Source organism: Cydia pomonella, chromosome 5 (genome assembly GCF_033807575.1).
Source record: "Cydia pomonella isolate Wapato2018A chromosome 5, ilCydPomo1, whole genome shotgun sequence".
NCBI lineage: Eukaryota > Metazoa > Arthropoda > Insecta > Lepidoptera > Tortricidae > Cydia > Cydia pomonella.
This window is the reverse complement of record NC_084707.1, coordinates 19,588,951-19,614,149: the sequence shown is the minus strand read 5'-3', so window position 1 is coordinate 19,614,149 and position 25,199 is coordinate 19,588,951. Positions and strand designations below refer to the sequence as shown.

Here is a 25,199-nt window from a genome sequence, read left to right as displayed (position 1 = left end):
GCATGTCTGAATTAAGTATTAGTCATTCATCATTATGTTTACATCATTTATAAAATTGAATGATGGTGTTTATCTATATTATGTCTATACTATTTACGTATTACCCGTGAAATGGCCAAGTTATCTCTTAGGCGTAGTTTGAAAAACACTGCATGCCTAAGCGGATACGGCGTTCCAAAGGTGGAACACTAGTTTATTGATCCACGAAGGTCATTGGCATAAAAAGTAAGTACCTCTGCGGTGCTATTTTTATGATACTGTTAATATTTACTGACCCAGGCTCTTTAAATAAAATGTTATTTATGCCTATAAGACTCGAGAATTTCCTTCAATTTCTCATGGGTTCCTTCATCAGAACAGAATTTTGACAAAATCGGGGCAAATTTGAAATAGGTATATATTCGGTTTAGAATGACGAATTTTTATGGTAACAAACATACACAAAATAATAATGGACATTTACAGTACATATGGTGCTACTTTACCGCACTAGTACGAAAATAAAATATGTACTGTAAAACGTTGTACGATACATGTGCGAATAGGTAATTCGCAACTCGTGTCGATTTAAAACACTCCTTTCGGTCGTGTTTTAATTTATCGCCACTCGTTTCGAATTTCCTATTTTTCGCACTTGTATCGTAATGTACTATTAAAAATGTGATATGACAACACTCCTCCCTTTTTACTGTCACCGATGATGATGCTCTTCTGACCGATTTTGGCCACAGCGACCGCGTGCTCTGGAGTAGGTAATTTTAGTTTCGATTTTTTTCCTCTAAAACTCCGAATTGTTTTGGCTGTTTTCTGGGCTAAACAGAATATCAAAAACAAACAAAACGTACTGACGCAGGTAATGGTAATATTGAACTCATACAGGGTGTTTATTTAGTCACCTGCAATAATTTACGCGGTGAATATATAGGTGTACAATTTCAACGACCAAATCTATCAATTTGAATTTTTTGCTCTAAAATCGTTACCGGGCTCTTAATAACCTAAAAAGCTCTATTTTGATAGGAAGCGAGTTGAGTTTATAAACATGGCGTAATGTAAGAGCAAAAGTGGATTGTACAGGCTTGTACAATGTACAAGCCCGTGACCTAGAACTGAGCGCGGCCGCGCGGGAGCAACGCGCCGCCGCGCTGCCGCTGCCAACCAAAACAGGGCTGCAACGAGCGACTTAATGCAGAGCTTTTTAGAGTTTGAGAAAGTACGTTATTTGCACAGAACCTACGTAGTCTCAATACATGTATGAGCAGTTACTCAGTGTTTGATGAAAATCCGAAACTTATAACTAAATTTCCTGTGATCCTGTGATACAATTGAGATGTAATATTTTTCTTTAATCTCTCTACCTATACTACGGAATATTTCAGAATTTGACAGGACAGGTTAATTCACTATGCCGCTGTCAAAATTCAGATTGTTCATCTTTTTATCCCTCCATTATAGAGTCAGACTAAGCTAACTCGGTAACGATTTTGATGGTAGGTACAGACTGTGTAAGTGTTATTTTTATCATCATAATTTCATAGAATTTTGTTTAGCTTGATTATTCAATAAATTAATTTGAATATATTAATATGCATGTACCTACTAGAAACAGCTTTGTTTAATTTTTGTAAATTATAATAAAACTAACAAAAAATATTAAAAATGGCAATTTATTTGGAAAGTACAATAAAGCATTCGTCAATAACTATTTTGATATCTGACCTAACGTAAGAGAGACACAAAGACGGCTATTTTAATAGGTAGGTACCTACCAGGTTCTACCTATACCCACAGACATGGAGTAAGGTCAAACAAAGATGAAAAGTTTTGCAAAATATCTAAATTCACTGAATATTTTGCCGAAACACACAGTAAATACTGCACAAAGAAATGATTTTAATATATTAACTAAGTGAAGTCGTTTAAAAAGAATACCATAACGTTTTGATATCACTGATATCGAAACGTTACTAATTGCTTAATGCTATCCTGTCAACAAAGACTAGCGACATCTAGTACTGTCGAATAAATCTACTGTCACTGTCAAGCGAATCCAGTATAGGTGCGCGTTGGAGGGTCTGCCATCTTGAGGCCTGAATCGGAACCATAAGCATGTACATTTACACGTCACGTGTTTTCTTGTGCATAGTAGGTTCTGCCATCTTGTGGGCTACATCGGAACAATAAACATCACATTTACGCCTCGCGCCAAAAATCTGACGGCTCCTGTGCTGCCTCCTACAGTTCATGCACGCTCCCTATTAGGACAGAACCTAGCGATGTCCTTTCTCGGTTTATATTTGGAACTTCTTTCTTTGTTGCGTTCCCATTGTTAATCTAGTTAGTAGTAACTAACTAACAACATTCTACAATATTTTGTTCGCTCATGATAGCTGTTAACACTTTAAAACAAAAAATAAGGGATAATGGATGAATCAACTTCATCAACTTCAAATCATATCCACTCATTGCCTTACTTACGTTCCCCTAGAGTCTAGACAACTCTTGAACGCTGATTTTATAGCATATAGGCATATTTAATTTTACCATTTTTTATACTAAGTCAGTGGAAAACAAGCATACTGTCCGCCTGATGGCAAGTAGTCTCCGTAGTACACCTGCAACTTCAGAGGTGTTACATGCGCGTTGCCGATCCTAACACTCCGCACCCTCGTTGATCTCTGGCAACCTTACTCACCGGCAGGAACACAACACTATGAGTAGGGTCTAGTGTTATTTGGCTGCGATTTTCTGTAAGGTGGTATGTAATGTGCATTTTTGTGGTATTTAGTTCTAAGCCATTTTCATAATGGGCCATGTATACATTTTTACTGATCTAACTAAACTAACTATTGTGGCGCAGTGATCCAAAGAGGGTCTTGGCCTCCAAAACGAGAGAACGCCACCTGTCCCGATCCTGTGCCACTTCCTGCCAGTTATCGGCTTTGAGTTGGCACAGATCCGCCTGTACACTGTCGCTCCACAAATGGTCTACAATTGTACTAATGAGTGCCAGCCCTGGCTCTAGCACAATCCAATTAGAATGCGACGAGCGACATCGAGATGAACTTGCAAATGTACATAAATATTACGTTCATAAGACAAAAGATCATTCCGTGTTGTTGTTTTACATTGTGTATTTTCATACATTTCACTGGATTGTCGATTGTAACAGTTGTTCCATGTGTACATTTCTAAAATTGTCCAGATATGGTGAATATGGCGGTGGCAGTAAAGTTGTCATCTGATACTAGAGATTAAATCTTTTCATACAAGAAAAATACGAAGACGTTGACACTGTTGATCAAAGCTGTAGATAGGCGGTTTGGTGCAAGGTGGGTACAACCGATCCTTAATATAAATCAAATATCTCCTTGGACACAGAATTTAAAAAGTTACGTAAAATAAATTTCTAATGGCTTGTACCTATAAGATCTGTATGACGTAACTAATGATTGACCGCTTGATCAAACCAGATTTTATAAACTAAATGATAAAGCCTCGTGCACTCTAATTATCTGGCCTACCGTGGTATCATTTAATTTTAATCGGTAAATACGGTGGTTGGTTCTGTGAAGGATAAGTTCCGTAAAACCACCCAACTATAGTCCAAAGCTCCCAACTATGGTCCACAAATAAACTCAATTTTTCTCGTTCAGGTGTGTATTTTACTATATTTTTGTAGTTCTAAGGCAAAGTATGTTTATAAATGGAAGGTAAAACTAGGAGTAAACCAAAAGGAACATTGGTATAGATACTTAATTTCCTTTCGAACTTGTGGACCATGGTTGCAGTATTGGACTATAGTTGTGTAGTTTTACGGTTCCTAAAATTTCTAAGGAAATCTTCTTCTAAATGAGTTAACGATAGATGAAGGGGATTTTCATCTCAAAAGGCAGGAAAATGATTTTATCTTTAATTGAGTAGGTATCATCTTTCGCTTGCCCTTGTCCCACTTAAGGATGACTCACGTTAGATCGGCCCGGGGCCGGCCCGGGGCGTCCGACTTCGTTTTCTACAGAAAGCATCCCGTGGTAACCGAACCCCCCGGGCCGGTGTAATGTGAGTCATCCTTTACTTGTCGAGTAGGTTGTACGAGTTCTATGAGTAGTATGTATTTTCCTGCCATACACCTCTGTCGGCTCTGCCGCCCGCCATCTCTTCATTTACATGTGTACTTAATGTGTACTTATTCATAGGTGTAAATGTTTATTAATAGCATGTGAATAAATGTGTGGTTATATTTATGTAATAGTTAATGGTATATACACTCAAAATAAGTCGCAGAATAGTCTTTATGCCGAAACTTTTAAAGTTCAATAAAATGATCAATCTTAAAAGCCGGCAACGCTCTTATAACCCTTCTGGTGTTGCGGATGTCCATGGGCGACGGTAATCGCTTACCATCAGGCGATAGGTCTGCTCATTTGCCTCTTATATCATAAAAAAATAATGAAAAATCCCTGAAATATGATGTAATGAGCCGGAAAGTATTACGTACCTATGCCAACTTCAACGCAAGAGTCGGTTTTCACTCTTACTGCATCTTCATTTGGGAAGCTTCTATTTTACGATGCATAAATCATAAATTATTTATTTAAGTACCTATATTTACACTTAGATCACTATTTATATAGTTTGACGCACACAGTACTGTATAATAAGTATTAAGATTTCCATTTAATAGTAGGTAGATATGCTATGCGACAAATGTAAGGAGGTAAGTACAAGTTGGTACCAGCAATACGTCCGGTTTCATCTTAGCGTATACTGACTGGATGTCATTCGATACCTCCCTCGCGGGAGGTATGAGTGGGCGCTTCGGCCTTTCGGCTACGGCGGCTGTCGCGGGTCGGTGGGGAGGTCTATTGACCGTCGTGTGGGGGACGGTGTGTGCTGCTGGTGTATGAGCCAGCTCTTCGCTACCGATCGTTACCCAACCCCACCACGACCCCTAGCCTAGTGATACCGTTTGAGCGGGGGTTCGGTGAAGGCGACCGGTAGCTTAGCTGGCTCATAGCGTATAATTCTTATCGCACGGCTATACACTCGAGATGTGGTATGGGAAATAGCGAGGGGCACGTTACTCGTCATCGGCCGCCATACTGCCATGTATACTTCCCTCACATCCCATACTACTCGTTGAGTGTGTGGCCCCGTCATAAGTGTATAGTGTATATACTTATTTGGGGATTTCGAACTATCATTTTAGTATAGATTTATAGGTATATATGGAATAGCAAAAAAAAAAAAACTAAAAACAGGTTGATCTTATGTTTCAATCAAACATATCATCAGGCGGGCCGTATGCTTGTTTGCCAACGACGTGGTATCATTGTTAAAAGTGTTAAAACCTTAAAACCTTCCTCTCTAAAATATACGTTTGCTTCACGTAACTTTTTAAACAGTTATAAGTGACTGATTTTAATTAATGGTAACCAACCAAAGTAAGTTTATTTAATATTGATATTGTAGGGTAACATTCGTAAAAATCGATCTAGGTATATTGAACTAGACTAGGTACTAGGACTCCCCAGGAAAGTCATTTACAAATGAAGCTAGTTGTAGAGGATAGAAAGAAACGGGGTCATTATGTCATTTTTCATACATCGATTAATGTTCTCAGCATCACCGTGTGAGCACATGTCTGGGCGCTCGCCAGCGCGGGTTGATGCACTGCAACACGTGGCATCAAGCATATCAACAAATGCGTTTGTTTCAATGTATCCGTTACAAATGGACCTGTTCTCTGCGGCCCATTTGAAAGTGACCCGAATCGGAATGATTAGCGTCATTATAAATGACGCAAGTAATTACGTTTATTTGTAAAGTAAAATTATTCAAACTTTCGGCGATCAACAACAATCGTTTATAAATAGATACTTAGTGCCGCTTGCTAGGCACATACCAAGGTTTGCTTTCTATTGTTTTTTACCACACCAGCTGGTAAAGACACTTCAAAAACTGATGACAAAGTTGTATTTTATCCACAAGATGTGGTTACCTAAGTATAATTAGATAAGCATCAGTCCAGATTGTCATATAGATTTAAGAGCATGTAAGATGTATTATCTGTTGGTAATCCTAAATAAAGAAAAAAAAAGTAATTAGATGCACATTTTGATTTATTTTCTCATTTTGGCTAGCGGAATTGAATTTTAAGTGATGATTTTGAATGATAAATATATAGCATTATATTTGGATTTGATTTGTACTATTTTACACATAGTATTTTCCACGCGTTGGTGTGGTGAAAAGTTTAGTGTTTCACTCAAAGACAAAATTTGTTTAACCCCCACGCCTTAAAATCCTCGCAGCGCTCAAGACTTCATCTTCGAATCACTCGCTACGCTCGTGGTTCAATTTCGGAAACTTTCGCCTGCTCGTGCAATCAATATTAGCATTAGTACGAGGGGTTAAACAATAACTATTATATTTTAATCCTTCTACAAATTAGGTATGATTATCTGGTAAACAATACATTAAGGCATTAATTTATCCATTAAAATGTTCATGTATTTTAACAATAGATATTAATTTAATATATAGAGTTATTACAAACTACGAGTGCTTACTAAGTGCTTGCTCCTATCAAATCTTTTCATGGTTGCAAATTTTTACTGTTTTTACAGGAAGACTAAAATTTCCGCTGCGAGGTCAAGCCAATACGATCCTTAGGAATAACAGTCAGACAACAAAATGTTTACATGTCTGCGGCAGCAGATAAATAAAACAAATGAGGACGGAACAAAGATAAGCGTGTCGCAAGCCGCGGGGCGCGCACGCATGTTAATTATTGCAAGGGGCCTTCACAAATATGCATTTAACGTATTAAAATTATAATGATTTTTTTTTGCTTGCATGTATTTGCTTGCTGTAGAGAGACAGGAAGGCAACAGCTTGGGTACGAAAGCAACCCACTATTATTTAACTAGAATTATAGTATCGGACGTATCGGTATAACATTTTCGTTAGAATACAGCCTAAGTAATTTTCTTGCTCAATAAAGAACAGTCCCGAACTACTGGTTGTCCAGTTTTTCTCATTAAAATGGTAAGAATATGTGCGTCATAGGTGATTGCATGTATGTTGTACGCAGGTAATTAATGTGCAGGCATTAAAAATGCATTATAATTTATTAATAATATATGCATGTTTATATGCAACGTTTACAAGGCAGGTAACTTATGTAAAGAGGTGTTTTAAAACATCTAACAACGAGATATGGAAGTCATTCCGTCGAAATTCAAAAAAAGCAAAAATGTTCAAAAGTTACGAAGGCTAATTTGCAAAGGTCTAGTGATAAAATATATCAAATTAATATGTCTGACTCTGTTTCTGTCAAACATTTAGTCAGTTCTCTGACTGGAGCGAACTTTCGACTGACCTTTGGAATTGTTAAAATCGATAGATGATGCTTTTTTTAGGGTTCCGTAGTCAACTAGGAACCCTTATAGTTTCGCCATGTCCGTCTGTCTGTCTGCAATGTCTGTCTGTCTGGCCGAGGCTTTGCTCCGTGGTCGTTTTTTTTTCGTTTCAACCCTAGAGTGTGGGATATCGCTGCAAAGGTCTTTCAAAACTAATAGGGGTTTTCAAGAAACATTTTTTGATAAAGTGAATATATTCGGAGATAATCGCTCCGAAAGAAAAAAAAGATGTCCCTCCCCCTCTAACTTTTGAACCATAGGTCCAAAAAATATGAAAAAAATCGTGGAAGTAGAGCTTAAGAAAGACATTAAATGAAAACTATAGCGGACATGATCAGTTTAGCTGTTTTTGAGTTATCGCAAAAAGTTTTCCCTTCATAGTAAAAAGACTTTAATTAGGTACCTACTGATTATGCAAATTTGCATTTTTAATTTGCAGTTTAACTCGGGTGAAAGGTACCGTTTCATCTCTTGGTTAACAATTTACTATACTTTAAGCTCCAGTTTAGCTTATTGTGACGGAAGAGTAACACGGAACCCTACACTGAGCGTGACCCGACATGCTCTTGGCCGGTTTTTTAAATATCTTATCCCTTAAATGCATAGTGTAGGATGCAGCCTACACAACAAAAAGATCAAATTCTATTCATAATCAGACAAAAACTATTCGTTTCTGTATGTTATTTCAATAGAATAACTGATATTTTGTTCCGACTTTTTACTTTTTACGCAGTATTTTAATTTATAAAAATTATATTTATTTTAAGACGAAATGTCGGAAAACTTTAAAAAACCCAGAAGTTGATGATTTTTTGTATGTGATTCTGGGCCTTTTTTTGGGATTTATAATTATCTTTTATTTAAAAACTTTATCATAGGTATATATAATAAATATTAAAAAAACTTTATTTATGATGAAAAAAGGATACATTTTGAATAAAATTAAATTATGACTACTTATAAAATAAAACTACTAAAACTAAACCTACCTAGAAAAAAAAAACTTAAAACAGACCCTGGCCTCTTGGCAGGGTGCCCATCACGCAGGCAGCATTCCCGCGCTGTATCGCGACGGCAAGCCTTTGCGCGAGAAAACTGCCTGCGCGAGGGTCTCCCGTTGCCTCCCTCAATCGCTTTCCAAGCTCCCTGTGAAGCCCACGCGCACCTTTGCCCCACGGACCAAGTGTCTCGACACCAAAAGCTACAAATTCGTAGTTGGTGCCGAGACAGCTATATTTATTAGTTTTAAAACGTTCTCGGGCGTCAGCCGCCGCCCTGGCGTTTCTGCTGGTCGCTGGCAAGTAGGAAGCTGCCAGTGTATCGGCGCAAGTAGCGTCCCACACCAGCGCACGGCCCATCCTCCAGGGGATCAACGACATCCCGTAAATAAATAGTGTAACCTTTGGTAAGATTTTTCATACATCTCTTACTGAATATTATATACTTACATTAATATGAATTAGCCTATTCAACTTCTAACACTGATTTCGCAGTGAAAATAGATGTTATAATTTTTTTACTGTTTTAGTTGTTTAATAATGTGGCACATATTAATTTAGGGAAAAATGTTGGGAATAATCAATACACTTTGAACTCTGATTACAAACAATCTAGTAAAGGATTCAGCTACTAAAAAGGATACATAGCTGAGACACGTCATGGTCATCCAGATATCACTCTTCACGAGCTTGTAGCTTAAAACGTAAGGTAAGGTGGTAAGGGGATCATTCTTCATCTTTAAGCCTGATATTTAATAATATGTAAGAAAAACTTATACAAATATATCTGCACTTGTTGTTATTGTTTTGTAACGACGTAAACAGTTACAACGGAATTTATTTTTACGGAATTAACCTCATTAAAGCTTAGATATTCTAATTTTTAGTCATTTTTCTTTTCTAAATTTTATATTATTTGTTTTTAGTACCAAATCGTATTAAACAGCCAGGTTAGGTAGGTCATAAATCACAATATAAGTAGGTCAGTAGTGGAGTGATAACCAAATAGATGAATTGTTTCAGCTTTGAGTTGACTCATTTCGATACGTCATTAGCGCTTTCTGGAATTTAACTCCATCTATGAAGTTACATGTGTGTGACGTGTATGTGGCTAAGTAAATAGGATCACTGTGAACATTAAGGGCAATGGCACACTGTGTCCGATTCGCACGTCGCTCTGAAGTTTGAGCCTTAGAACTGGAGACGCCTTGTCTGTCATTTTCTGTACAAAACAGTCTGCCGATTTTGCCGAGGGGCGCGTCAAATATACGTAACGTACAAGCAGCCATGTCAGATAAACATCAGTCCATACAATAAGTATGCATGTTGTGCATGTTTTCCGGCGGCTTACACCTCGTAAGCTCTTAAAGGCGACTCCGGCTATTACATGCTCTAAGGTTTGAGCGAGACAACGCTATGCGCGTATTATAGCGACATCCCACTTGGACATCGGAGCGACTTGCAAATCGGACGCAGTGTGCCATGCCCCTTAGTGACATATTATGCGCAATCAATTCAATTTGGCCATAATTTTTCCTTATCACTTTTATATACACACACGTTCGACATAATCAGAAATAACGTGCTCGATTAATAAGAACTGAGAGATCAGTGGCTGATAGTGGCTCGGGAGATATGTCACGGTCGGCGAGACGTGAAGACGTGACCCCATTGACTTCACTGGCACTTGGCGCCGATGCGACTTGAGGAAAATTGCCTATCACTATTTATTTTTGAATGAACTTTCCTTCAATCATTTCTGTTGAGTTGAGGTGAGAAAGTAAGACGAAGCGAGTGGAGCGATAAAAAATGGCTGATATGCATTCTTGTCTCTTAAATGATTCTAAAACATAGAATATGGTGGCAGGGAGGGTGGAGGGAAGTGACTGATTGTAAAATAATTTGTTTTTTTTTTTCTACATTGTTTTAGCTCTCGAAGAAAAGAAAATAATTAAGAATAGTCAATAGCTATTAATACGCGTTTCTATATCTATGTATATCTGCATATCTCGCTATTTCTATTGTTATTCACCAAGACAATGCAGATATCGTGAATAGTAAAATTTTAAATCCTTTTCGATAGCAGCTATGCTTAGCTAAATTTAGTTGACGTCATAATGACATTATAACATGTCTTCTGTATGTTGGTGCTTCGAATGTCACGGTCACCGCGGACGTGAGCGACCGACGTGCCACTTGCACCGAGTGCAGTCGAGAGCTCCCGGACGCTGAACACTAATGAACGCTGTTGTCGCCTACGAATATAATGCTGTATTAAAATAGTGGAATCTCGCGGTAATCCCAACAGAATAGTGGAAATAGGCGATTAAAGCCACACAAGTAAGGAATCTAGGAAAAATGATCTAGTAAATCTACTTCTGAATCTCGTTAATAATAATTAGATTAAACAGTCGCGCATAGTTTGATAATATGTCCTGGAATCATTATAGCTCATCCTTTTTGCGAAATACTGGTCACTAATACCAAACAGGTAGGTACTACCCATCCATAATATATATTGCATGAATACGTAGTACCTAATGCCCAAGTTAATATGCAATAAAATATTCATATTTAATAATTATCATAAGCGTGGATACGTATATACTTAGTAGTATATGCGTGTGCAGTAATAACACACGAATGAATATAAAGAAAAACGGACCCCATATGCGTAGTTACTTACCTATGGTATGCGTAATCATTCATTAACTGCGGTAATGTGCAGCGTGAGTCATAATGCAAATAGCCAGGACGTCCCTGCGCGCCGGCTCACCTCGCCGCTACTTCGTTAATTTTCAGATGTAAATTTCTTCAAAATCAGTATTTGCATGACAAGGTCTTCAGCCTTTTAAGGGTACTTTACCTTGCACTATAGTTACCTTGTGGTTAACTATGTGCAGGTGGCCTTATGTGTACCACTTTCTAAATCAATTTCTCCTTGACACTTCGAAAGATACTCGGTGTAATTTCTGATAATAATTCGTACCTATTTTTTGTACTATGTGATAGGATATGATTTATTTCAAAGTTAGGAAAAAAATAAACAAAATCAGATGATAAAATGCTCCGCTGAACTATTGATCCCGCGTATCTCTCCGTTGCGCGTCTTTACTAGATCGTTTGACCAATTATTTATTTTAATCTAAACATCAAAACAACGACAATGTTCGAAATTATTTACATATGTACAGCTTTAGTTGGTTACTTACGGGTATGGCTTGATAGGGTTTCTGAATATTTTCCCTCGGAGTGAACACGACAATGATTGAAATAGTATGTATTTTACAATTCTACAGTCCTCATATCCTATAGGTACAAACGAAGTGTATACAGGCTATTTTATGTCCCTCGAAAGTTATAGTTTTTTTTTCAATATCCATAATTCTCGCGGGAAAAATTTAGGCTTTTGTCCTTCAATACACCCATGATATCATTCATGAAATAAGATCTTTTCCGACCAAGTGTGACGAAATTTTATTTTTCAGGAATTGGTACTAGTCTGGTACATACTACAACTAAACTTTTACTTACTAAGTGAAGATTCTACTTCGTTCGATTTAATGACAGACTGTAAAATTATTAATAGATCAGTACCCCTAGTGTAAATATTTTCGACAGCGAAACGTGACGTACGCGTTTGCGTTAAGTGTCATTTTGTATGAGATTTTTGACTTTCCAAAACGTCCCGCTTGGCGCGCTGTTCAAAAACCCATACAAAATGAGACTTAACGCAAACGCGTACGTCACGTTTCGCTATCGACTAAATTTACACTAGGGGTACTGAAAAAGCTCACATATCTAGAAATAGACCGTGCCTCTCGATTGGTAGGCCAGCTGGTTTAGAGTCCAGATGGAAGACAAATAACCTCCGCTGGTAATATTTCTTATGTTTAGACTTTGATATTGCATATCATATTACGGCCCGATTCGATATGGCCGTGTCAAGAATGACGTTTTGTTTGAAGAAACGTCACTTTTGACGTATCTTAAAATTCGAATCGGGCCGAAAGTCATAATTTCTACCTCTTGCGACAAAAAAATTGTGGGACTTTCAGTTGGTACCTAAGTAATTTATCTGATCACATTAATTCTTATATTAAATTGTTGAGTTTAAGTTGCGAAAATAATCAGCAATGATCAATAGATCACGCTACTTCCTTTCATCATAGTTAAGTGTCAAGTAATTGTCAATTGTCATTGTGCACTGAATGCCCTCAGCTATCCATTGTTCTTGTTTGAACTTGCAGGAAAAATTATTACAATTACATCTAATTATTTCGCTTGATCAATAAATGGATTTCACAAATTGTTTTCGCACTTTAAAAATAAGCATCATAATAATTTAATAAGTACCTAAAATGCATGCTATGTGTATTGTGCAGTGCACTTTCAAAATTTACGTAGATAAGTATTAGTTCAGTTTTTAGTACCTAAGTATTAGTTTTAATTGAAATTACACTGGTTATCGTTTGCTCTTACTCCGATGAGAAATAAAATAAATTGAGTGGGACATTCTCAAAAGTCGATGTTATTAAGTTATGAAGTACTTACTCATAGTGATGCAATGAAACTTGAGTGTGATATATCTCAGTCTTCCTCAATTTGTAACACATTTGTTTCAACTAAACTGTAACAAATGAGGTACAAATTGAGGAATCCATCAGAACATTTATTTTATTTAATATCGGAAAGAAAATGATAGCAAAATACTTTGTACAATCGAAAACCTAAGATTTAAAAATGGTGGTGTGTGTTTTCCTTTAAATGATGATAATTAATTAGATATAGTAATCATCTGTATATATCCATTATTGTCAATAAATATTTTTACCATTGAAAAAAAAAAATTAGATATGTTGTCTTACGCGGTACAATTCTTTACCTATTTGCGAAATAGTTTCACCATAATATATGTCATTGTTTTATATTAGAAAATGTGGAAAATCACAGAACAATCGCGTGAGTTTCAACGAGTTAACAAAGCAGTTGAATCACTGCATTAGCAATATCGCAAAAGCACTATAATGGCACACGAACTTAAACTTGTTTTTATGTGTGTGTAGCTTGCTATGACAACGATGATCAGGATGTTCTATGTTTAGTAATAGACGGATTTACTTAATTTCACTCTGTATATTTGTATATGGATTCAATTGTTGTAAGTTAAATTGTAGCCAATTCCCGGCGTCTGATTGAGCTGAAATTTGGTAAACTTTCTCCTTCCTTTATATAAACTTTGCAATAAGTAATTTGTTAACCCAAAGCTGATATTATGGTGTAGTCGGATAGTGATCTAAGGAACTCTTCAACGAAAAAGGGCATTGACATCAGTTTGGGATAATTTGCTAGACGTGCGAAAGAACACAAGGTACGGTCAGCAATCAAAGGGTATCACTTTTTTACAGTTCTAAGTAAGTAAAATATGTGAACTGTGACATTTACGTTTATTATTGAGTCTTAAATAAATATACTTATTGCTTGTGATATAGATAAAGCGAAGTAGAACGAAAGAATATTCAACGATATCACAACATAGTTATCGTATAAATTCGTAATCTTGTTTTTAATCTATGCACATGCAGGTGGTTTCAGCAGTAAAGATCTAAAAACTGATTTATTTTTAATTTAAATAAAATTAGTTTTAGTAGTAATTTTAGTGACATGGTAATTTTTATAAAGATGTAGCGAAACGTTCTGCTTGAACTTAAAATTGTGCCTAACAGTTTCGACCTTATTCGCCTATTGTTTGTTGGTATTTCATACCCGACTCTGACAAAATCTGTTAAAGTCGGGTATATACCTGTATTTAAAACAGAATAACTAAAAAGTAGGTATGAGTAACAGACGTCGCAAATACATTATCAAAATAATAAACGAATTTGGGGCGCTTACGTGCGCATAATGCGTATATTCAAGGTGTTTAATGCCTAGTGTCTTGTAACCCTTCGCGAAGGGGTCACAGTGTTTGCTATATTTACATTAATTTACACAAGTTAACGCACGAAAATGTACATTGCTCTAAGTTCAGGCATGATTTCACAATGTTTATTTGACTTTTCGGAGGCTAGAGAAAATATTTAATATGAAAAACGGAGGACTCATAATTTAAATGTATACTTTTCGACCAAAATCCCATTATAAATAAACAACATATCAATTATAATTAAATTGTGAAATTGGAATGATTTGCAACAGAATGTAAATATCTAGTTATGAACGGTAACTAACGTTAATTTACTGAAAATAACATGAAATTTTATGCGTAAGTTATAAACTTAACTGATTATGAAATAAATACAAGAATACATAGTGTACTCAATGAAATGTGGACGAATCAAGATTTTTAGTCTAGTCTTAATTATATAAACATTATAGTAGGTATTAATGTTTATAAATAGTTTTAGAATGCTTTGTTTTACATATCCCTCAAATGGTGAGAACATCGATAGCATAACGAATTACGAAAAATTGCGATCAATTGCCTACTTCCTCCCAATCATAATATAAAACCATCTCATGGGTAGCTATTTGAATGAAATAAATTGCTCCCAAAGGAGAGGAAATAAAAAGCATTGAAGGGACAAAGTTATTTATTCAGAAAACTTAACTGAACTGAATATTTCAATTGAAAGTGTAAGCCACACACTTAAGTTTCTTTCAGATCTCGCGGTAAACATCTTAAAGGTATCTAGGCGAGGGAAATCTCAGTACTTTCTATAGTAACTAGGCTTATATTAGGTATTAGACGAATATCTATATATATACTGTATTATTCCACATTTGTCCATCGAAAGAATACGTATAAAATACGTGAATCATTTGCGGCCTGTTTGCTTGTTATGATGAATACTTTAATTATTTAAGAGGACATTCGGATGTCAAATGCAGCTGCATTCGTGTTGCGACATTACTGCAGCGTCGTTGAAAAAACAAATTCCTTTGCCGCGTCTGCCCGTGTGTATGTATGTTCGCCATAAACTTAAAAAGTACTGAATGGATTTTCATGCGGTTTTCACTAATCACTAGAGTGATTCTTAAGGAAGGTTTATGTGTATAATTTGTTTCTGTAATCCGTCCGAAGTAGGGGCGGGTCGCCAGTCTTTGATAAAATGAGTAACGTTCGCCGCCGCATTACTCCGCGATTATGACGTTCAATCGTCACTCAGAAAACGCCGACGCAGTAATGTCGTACCAGTAATGCAGCTTCAGTGGCCATCTGAATGTCACCTTAATTCATACTGAAAATATTTTTCATGAATTTAAACTTGTTTATGATTCATACTGTCTTAACACACCGTACCTATTTGTTTATTTAGGTACATATTTGTACTTCTCTTTTAAACTTTTCATTAAGTTCTAATTTAATATTTAGGTACTTAGATAATTTGGGTCACAAATCACAATACAATAATGTCTAACATGAAGGTGAAAGAAGTTTACTTTTTCTGTCATGTAATAAAACATGACCAAAATAAAATCGAAGCCCTAAAAATAAAAATAGTTTGCAGTAACCACGAACGAGCCCGGAAATTAAACCAGAATAATTCTAAAATCAATCCTTATTTTAAAAATAATTGTATCGTAAGTATCTTTGAACTTACGTACCATATTTTAAGCGGTAAAATTTTTGCCGAATCATTTCCGGTCCCTCTCAAATAAGAGTGAAAGTACATCCGATGTAAAAAGCAAGTGATCTAATTTGTCAACTAAAACAACAAACTTACGCTCCGGCGTGACTTCGCGGTAGATGACTCTGGACACGGGCTCTATTCCTTCCGGCATCTTGCTCACTGTTTTCTTCCCTTCAACTTTCATGTAACAAGTCTAAAGTTTGTGCGACACTCGTGATTTAGTTGTAAAGTAGTATCATGCTTTCCCTGTCAGGGCAAGGGCGAGCGGCGCGGAGTGCTGTTGGATCGAGACTGGTGCCGCCTGCGCTTCGGCGCGCATTTCTCCGGTCGCTGATTGTTGTTAAATAAATGTAGTCTGATCAATTACGAGCTTATCTCAATCATTTTATTATCATAGTCTTTCTATAAGATTTAAGGGTACTCGTTATAATAAGTTCTTCTTCCTCGCGTTGTCATGGCTCATGGGAGCCTGGGGTCCGCTTGACAACTAATCCCCAGAATTGGCGTAGGCACTAGTTTTTACGAAAGCGACTGCCATCTGACCTTCCAACCCAGAGGGTAAACTAGGCCTTATTGGGATTAGTCCGGATTCCTCACGATGTTTTCCTCCACCGAAAACCAACTCGTAAATATCAAATGATATTTCGTACAATTAGTTCCTAAAAACTCATAGGTACGTAGGTACTTAAGAACTGGTGTTTGAACCCGCGACCTCCGGATTGAAAGTCGCACGCTCTTACCGCTAGGCCACCAGCGCTTCCGCGTTATAATAATTTAATAAGCAATAAATACTAAATACTAGTGGCTCGGTGAGCTGTATGGCGATAAGCTTAGAAAATGGAACTAACTAACTATTGTGGCGCAGTAATCCAAAGAGGGTCTTGGCCTCTAAAACGAGATAAAGATAAAGAGAGATTGTGGGCGGTGCCTTCTCTCTCTCCCTTATCTCTCTTTCTCTTTACTTTAAGGTTGACTGGTAGAGAATGACTGTTGGCATTAAGTCCGCCTTTTGTACGATAAGTTTTCTTTTGTGCAATAAAGTTTAAATAAATAAATAAATAATCAGTGAAAAGTCCTCGTTGAGTGGAGTAGCTCTAGATATAGGCAGACAGACAGACGTGTCAGTGCGGTTATCAAGGTTTAACGGCATACAACGTGCGGCTGGTTTTGTCGATGCCTTCCGACCTAGCAATTAATTTTCAATCCATTTCGATCAATTGAGTTTGAGTGGATATACTTATTACTAGTATGTACCTATATCAATAGCAGTATTTCCATTATTATTGAAGTAACTAGCTACACAGGATTTTTAAAATTGGTATATTTTCATAACTTAGCACATGAGTGGATTATCCGATTACTTCATATTTTCCAAAGTCGCTGTAATTGTTTTAAACATGCGTACTTGAAATAGGTCTAAATGTTCTTAAGTGATTAGAATTTTAGGTTAGTTAGGTTTTGGTGCGGTTGACACTCTTTAGGTAGGTAGTGGCTTATAATGTAGTTATTACTGTTATTAGAGGTGTGCTGCAAAAATTAAACTGCGCGGCGGGCTGCAATCAGTAAGGTATTATTTATTTATTTAAACTTTATTGCACAAAATCTATACAACAATGTACAAATGGCGGACTTAATGCCAAATGGCATTCTCTATTACCAGTCAACCATAGGGCCAAACACAGACACTAGAGAGAGACCTGTGAGTTTTTTCTCTTTCTCTCTGCACCAATTGTAAGCGTCTCTTAAATGGTGTTTACATAATTATATTCCGCCAAATTGAAGACAGTTTGTTGGAGGATTAAGCGCTCTTTAACATGTTGTGTTGTACCCATTTATAACCTTCATAATTATAACTTATACACTACTTAACTAGAGCGGTAGGTATACTACATTTATGCCATACAATCAATATACGTATTACTACTCACTACTATTATCATACAAATCTAAAGTCTTTTCTCATATATTTTACTACTGAACTTTTCTCACCATAATATATATGTATAAATATAAATCCGTAAGTTCAATCGACCAATGTAGTAGTAAACAGATGTTTAAGAAAAGAATAAAATCAATACTGTTAGATAATTTAAATACATAGTATATTTTAACAGTTTTATCAGTGTTAGTTATGTATTAATCGCGTGGGTAGGCATGCGTAGATATTTCATCACAAAAGAGCGGCCTGGTACAATTATAAAACGTAATAGCATAATAATAAGGTTCATGGTCAATGCCGTCAGGAGATGAAGTAGGTACACATGCTAGCTGTATAGTAATAAAAACCGATCTGGTTTAACAATTTATGTATTCACGCAAATTTTGTTTAAAATTAACCTAAGTATACTATATGAAGTTTGTTCTGTACCCTGTAGGTACCTTATACTCGTATAAGGCACAGACTATTAATTATAATAATAATTGAGAGCGCTCTATTCGCCAACAAACTGTCTTCAGTTTGGCAAAGCTTATTTATGTATATAGTCATATGTATTTTTTTGAAAAAAAAGTATGTCCTGACTGATTGACTGACTCATCAACGCAGAGCCGAAACTAAAAGTTCCATGTACGTTGTGTTCAAGAAATAAGAAACGATTTTGAGAAATTCAACTTCCTAAACAGTTAGAGAAACCTGAAACTTCGTAACAAGACATTTTAATATTTTTAATAAATGACTAGAAAAGTAATTTCAGCATGTTTGAAAATTCATCCCCTAAGGGACTTGAAACTTCGTAGGAAAACATTTTAATAATAAAATAAAACAACCGGTGCAATGGTTTCATTAATTTTTTTTTTCGTAAATCAATTTTATTTCTATAAATAAAACAGAAAAAATTGTTTTGGAATGTACAATTTGAGCTTTTTCAAATGATTCCCCACTTGACCTAGCCACCAGACAAATTTTGCCCCCTAGTTAATAAAAAATCTAAAATAAAATAATACTTTCAATGTGTCTCGGATAGCGTTGTTCATAACTATTCCAAATTTCAAATCGATAGCTTAAGTGGTTCTCGAGATATTTAGCGACGTGACAGACAGACAGACGGACGGACGAACGGAGTCGCACCATCAGGGTATTTTTAGTACGGAACCCTTAAAAGAATAAAAGTTTCCTCGTTTAAAAAAATCTGCTGAGGAGCTTAAAGGGGTGTTGAAAGTTTGTAACGGGAAAGGTTTCAATTCAATAGATACGGGACTTGAAACTTCGTAGCAAAACACAATATTAAATAAGTGTTCAGTGAACAAAGTTTTGTACGGAACACTAAAAAGCAAAAACAAAAAATCTGTGCCTTTGAAAATTAATCTTTTAATAGAATTAATAAAGGGTTGAAAGTTTGTCTCGGGAATTAATGTTTTTGAGAGATTTGAAACTTCGGAGAAAGGCACACTGTTATAGTTCGTGTCATCCACGATGACACGCAGATTCGTCAAATCTAACCTTTAATAACATGACAATACAGGAGTCAAGGCATGCGTCGTCAAGATCTGTAGAAAACAAAAGAAGTAATTTCATTGTTTTTGAAAATTCATACTTTTCATAAAACTCATTATAAGGGGAAAAGGTGTTGAAACTTTGTATCGAAAACAAAAATGTTTTTTTAATGGGTTTCGGAAAATTCTTTCTCTAAAGGGGTTGACAGGGGTGTACTTGTTATAGAACTTTTTTTTTTTCGATTCAAGGAGTTGAAACTTTGAAGGAAGACATTGTGACACATATTACACGTGTTTACAATTGCTTTTTTTATCTGCTCAAGTTTATGTAGAATAACGACAACGAATAAAAAAAAACATGCGAACGATGTCGTGATGGGCATTGGGCAACAGCTTATTACCTTATGATAAAATTAAAACTGTGTAAGTTCGAGGAAAATAAATTAACTATAATGAAAGAACCTAAGACTAATATACCTTCTGAAGCAAGAGCTTCTCAGCTCAATGAAGGGCTCTCCCAGTTGAAGTCAAAATCCCATATAGGCCATTTTCTCCTGGCTGAAAAATAATAAAACATGTGTAATGGCAATGTCATCATTAATCACAAATTTCTATAAGTATCTATGGGTTTCTTCTGTTCTATACGGCACGACCGTGGCGCGACACATACGAAAGGTTAAGGCTTGTAGATGAGGGAAGGGTAGTGCTGCAGCGATATATGTTTCGCGATTTAAGAACAGGATAGTTCTAAGATCACATTCGTTTGCCGTTGTTTGTTAGTATTCATTTACCTATCATTTAATATGATGAATGACACACCCACAATTTGTTCTGTTCAAGTTAGCTTAGATGGCATCTATGAATAATGCCATAGTTAATTTTATTTAAGTACCTATTAAAATTCGGAATCTAAAATGATGTAATAAAACACTAGTCAGTGATGTCATAATACTCACTTTTTGCTAATACATACTTTTTGAATACAATGGATTTTTCAGTAAAATGTTTCTTAACAGAATTTTAAATGTTTCGTCGGGTGGCTCATCTTTGACTTCTGTAAATCCTTCATATATCCTACCTAGTTAATACCTAAGACCTAGGTATTGTCTTATCCGACTATCGGATAATGTTAAACTCAGCTTACCTTACCTAACCTATATATAAGTATATTAGTTTTCATGCAAATTATAAACGGGAATAAGTGAATAACTTTTTGATTTTTATTATTACAGCAAATAAGCAAATTCAAAACAATTTTACAGTACAAATGAAGTTAAACTGACGTCACATAATTTGTGACTCTAGTCTCCTCTTGTCACATTTCGTGATCTCATCCCACCCGCTTAGGTGTGACGTAAGTAATTAAAAGGTGTCAATGTGATCTGCGATCTACGCACAAAACTCTATGACATATGTAAAAATTGTAAAAACAAAAACAAACTACCGATTTACATCAACTAGCGAGTCTTGGGTTTTGTTTCTAAAACAAAGACGACATGGTCGTTAAGGTTCGTGATGCATCATCGAAGTAAGTACAGTCATCCCGACTGCAATCTCGCTTCCGGTATAACGCTGACGTTTGTAATAACAATAGATACTTGTACTTGGATCATTCGTCGCATGTAAACAATGTCGGTTGCCTAGCAACGTCATACTTTGCATTCGGCGACCGACCCGGTGAACGACCCAGAGGCTAATTCGAATTTAGATTTTACATCAAAATGATATCTAGAGGGCCAATTCGAAGAATGAGATGCGATAACGATAAGTTCTCATTTAGATATCGTTTGTATGACGTATAATTAACAGAAGCAGCTCAATTCGGGCAACGAATGTCACTTTGACGTTAGAAATATCCTAGATAGATCTTATTCTTATTGGGATCACAGCGGAATCTAAATAAATGACATTTTTGACATGTCGTTTAGCTGTCGATCTTTTAAATATCTTTACCTCAGCAATTCGAACCAGCCTACTTTCGTCACTCCAGGTGAGACAAAGTAGCTTTTTAATTTAGTGAAGGCCATGAATACAGGAATATTTCTAGAAGCTTTCGTTATAATGTAATGATGATGCCTTTCATTCATGAATGTGGTTAACTGTTTTGTTGCACAAATAACTATTGTGCAACAAGAGAGGAAAGTTGGTTTTTCTTGCGAGATGTAAAATAACTTTGCTCTTGTGTGACACATACAACTTTTCACCTCAGTAGTGAGAACATACATACATACATATAATCACGCCTATTTCCCAGAGGGGTAGGCAGGGACCACGGATTTAAGAGAACATAATTATTAAAGGTTAAAAAAATTCAACATCAAGTAAAGTTAAGCACATTTATTTACATTCATGAATGAAAAGCATCATCATTATGACGAAAGCTTGTCTCACTCCCTGGAGTGAGGAAAGTCGCACTTTCGTCACTTCCCGGAGTGACGAAAGTAGGCTTGTTCGAGCTGCTGAGGTGAAAATAACTATTCTAAGATCTTAAACGTGTCTTAATCATTCTTCGAATGGGGCCGCAAGACGCACAGGCGAAAGATAACAAAAAGAGATCATTTTAGATATTATTATGATGTCAAAATTAAAATTTGAATTGGCCTTCTAGTATAATTGCACCGTTGCCTACGAATTATTCTCGTATAAAAAGAAAATCAGTTAAAATTTTACTCTTTGTAGACTTGATTATACAGACGAAACGATATCCTACTATCCTACTAACTATTTCTTGAAAACCGACTCAGTGCCTTCGACGAAAATAATCCATCCATCCATCGTAAACAATCCATCGTAGGGATTATTTTCGTGTAAAAGTTGGATAGAAAAAAAAAAATTGGTTATAAAACAGTAAGACAAAACAATGTAACAAAGAAGCCATAAAATAATACAAGTAATTATATAAAATATAATAATATAAGCCATAAAATAAGCCTTTGCATTTGTCTTTCGTATGTAGTTTTATTGCAAGTTGCACAACACATATTACTACAACTTAGTGCTCGACGTTTTTGTGCTAATCAACCATAGGATAATAAGATGCATGAAGTACCTAGTTCAAAATATTGTGGCCGCAAATTCAACAACAGAAGTAGTTGACAATGTAAGGCGAGATACGTTTTGTGCTAATTTGGATTGCCTAAGGCAATCCTGCTTATCGCAAATGCAGTACTTGTATGAAAAAAAAAACGTTTAAATAAAGGCCTTATAAAAGGAGAACAAGATGAACAATTGCACGAGTTTTTCAATGTGATTACTGCATTTGCGATAAGCAGGGCCATTGCTGTAATGGCGATGTACAGTCAAGGTATTAAATATCATCATCATCATCATCATATCAGCCCTTTATCGCCCACTGCTGAGCATAGGCCTCTTTTCCAGTACGTCACTTGTCCCGGTACTGAGCTAATCTCATCCAGAAGTGACCCGCAATCCACCCAACGAGCCAACAGACGCCAGGGACTTCTTTCATCCGAAAGCGGCCACCATTCCGTTAACATTTTAGTACACCTGCCATCATTCTGCCTAGCAAATATCGGCACGGACAAAGTGCCAAAAATATGTATACACGGCCTTATTGCCCATACATTAAGGAAGTGTTTACATATTTGTGGCACTTTGTCCGTATCGATATTTAATACCTTGGCTGTACAGTGCCGTCGCCCATGTCAGCTGTGTGCACCTATAAAATGAAGTGCTAGTTAACTGCTGACATCTAGCGTTGAGTAGGAAAACTGTTTAGTTACTATGTCTTGTATTTGGTGTGGCGCTCAGTAAAATTCTCGACTAACTCTGATAGTGTAACGTTCTACCGATAGAGAGCACTATCTGGTGGAAATACTGGGTGCGTAGACAACATGCCAATCGCTTACGCTTCGTCCGTAGCAATTTTTCTATGAAATTCCATTTCGGGAGAAAACGGTTTCCACCAACTAAATCTTAACAATCACTTTGATTTTGATATTCGCTTCAGCATAATATATTCTAGGCTTATAGGTTCCGCTTAAAAAAAAATCGTTATGCAAATTTTGAACAAAAGAGGAAAATCTATAAACCTAGTTTTTCATTGTGCCAATAATAAAGGTACTAAAAAGTCCTGGAAACAGGAAAATATTTAGAACTGGAAAAACGTTTTCTCTTTTTGTATGGGGATTGGCATGTTGGCTATGAAGGCAGATAAGTGATAGATCTGTCCAACGGTCGCAGTGTTTTTAAATTTGTGAGTCGCCTCATTCGGAGGGGTTAGCCTTAGTAAAAGTAATAGCCATAAAATTAAAACAAAACTTCAGATCTGAATATTAAAGTTGTTTTTATTTTAAGCACACTCTATATTTACAAAATTAATTCATTAGCTCAAATCGCTTTCCTTTAACCTATATAACTTTGGTTGAGTGGTAGAGAATGCCTTAAGGCATTAAGTCCGCCATTTGTACCTTCATGTATTGTGCAATAAAGATTAAATAAATAAATAATACCTTTACACATTCTACCATAGAATGAGTTGCACACGGCACGCACTACCTCATCTGGTATATCGTCCCATATCTTGTAAATTTTGACCAATCGATGCTTGAATGAATTTGAATTCATTCCCTGTGTGCTCCCAACCTTGCTGAACACGTATCTCTATATAGAAAAGTGCAACGGATTCAAGTCTGGTGAAGATGCAGGCCATTCTTGCCATGGTATAAAATCTGTCAAATTTGTTCCACACCAGTCTTGTGTACGTTTAGCTTTGTGAGACGGAGCACTGTTTTGTTGAAAGCAGTAATAGTCATCCTCAAACAATTTTCGGATATTTTCTAGCATATGATCCTACAACGTTCTGAATAATGTCTTGCTTAATTTTTACTCCCCGATCAATGAACAGCAGTGTTAGTTTGTCCCTAAGTGATATGGCACCCCGTACCATGACAGCCGACGCACTTTGAAGCGGCTGTACGGCTAATTTGCCTACTGGAATATCCCTCAAAGAAGCACCGTAAACACGATCATTTTGTTGTTTTCGTCAGAAAAAATAATTTCATCGCCCTCATACCAAGCTAGCAAGTCCCTGCATTTTTTCACTCTAGCTTTTTACTGAGCTTCGGTTAATCCATGATTTTTTGGTTTTTTGTAGACCTTCAATCCAAGATCAGTCGTAAAATAAGTAATAAGTAAAATAAAATAACTCGTAAAATACGACTCGTTGATCGTCGGGATATTTTCATGCCTTCAGCGAGTTTATCTGCACTTCGGGCTGGATTTCGTCGAATACGCTGACGAACGCTTTTAGATTCTATTTTATTGAATCGCTTAATGGTCCGAGATATGTACCTTACATTAATATCTAAATGTTTTAGCTTCTTAAATATCTCCCACGGTCGGAATTTTTGCTTGTATAAATTTACAACGCGTTTCGTATCCATGTTGAAAACAATATAAAAACATTATTAACTAACACAAACGGGACTTAATAAAAACATTAGATATCAAGCTGACGTCTAGAAATCATAAAGACACATAAATTCTTGATTAATAAAACATTATATAGTTAAAAAAAGGTCTGCTATATTTAAGTAAAATGACAGTAATAATCTAGGACACTTAATCTGCCCAACCCTGTATATATAATTTATACATATATAAGGGAGAATTAGGCGTCGCGGAAAGGGTGTTTATGTAGGACTCCCTTAACAAATTTTTCATAAAGGAAAGTATAGCTTTATGTACTT

General features: G+C 36.2%; 1 protein-coding gene across 1 annotated transcript in view; it reads right to left on the bottom strand.

The window, feature by feature from the left end:
• Positions 1–16,365, bottom strand: part of LOC133518028 (alpha-tocopherol transfer protein-like) — a 35,348-nt gene extending 18,983 nt beyond the window's left edge. Inside the window, exon 1 of the mRNA XM_061851571.1 lies at positions 16,150–16,365. Coding sequence (XP_061707555.1) covers positions 16,150–16,240 — 91 coding nt within the window. The 5' untranslated portion in view covers positions 16,241–16,365. The remainder of the gene's footprint in view (positions 1–16,149) is intronic.
• Between the last annotated feature and the right edge of the window lie 8,834 nt (positions 16,366–25,199).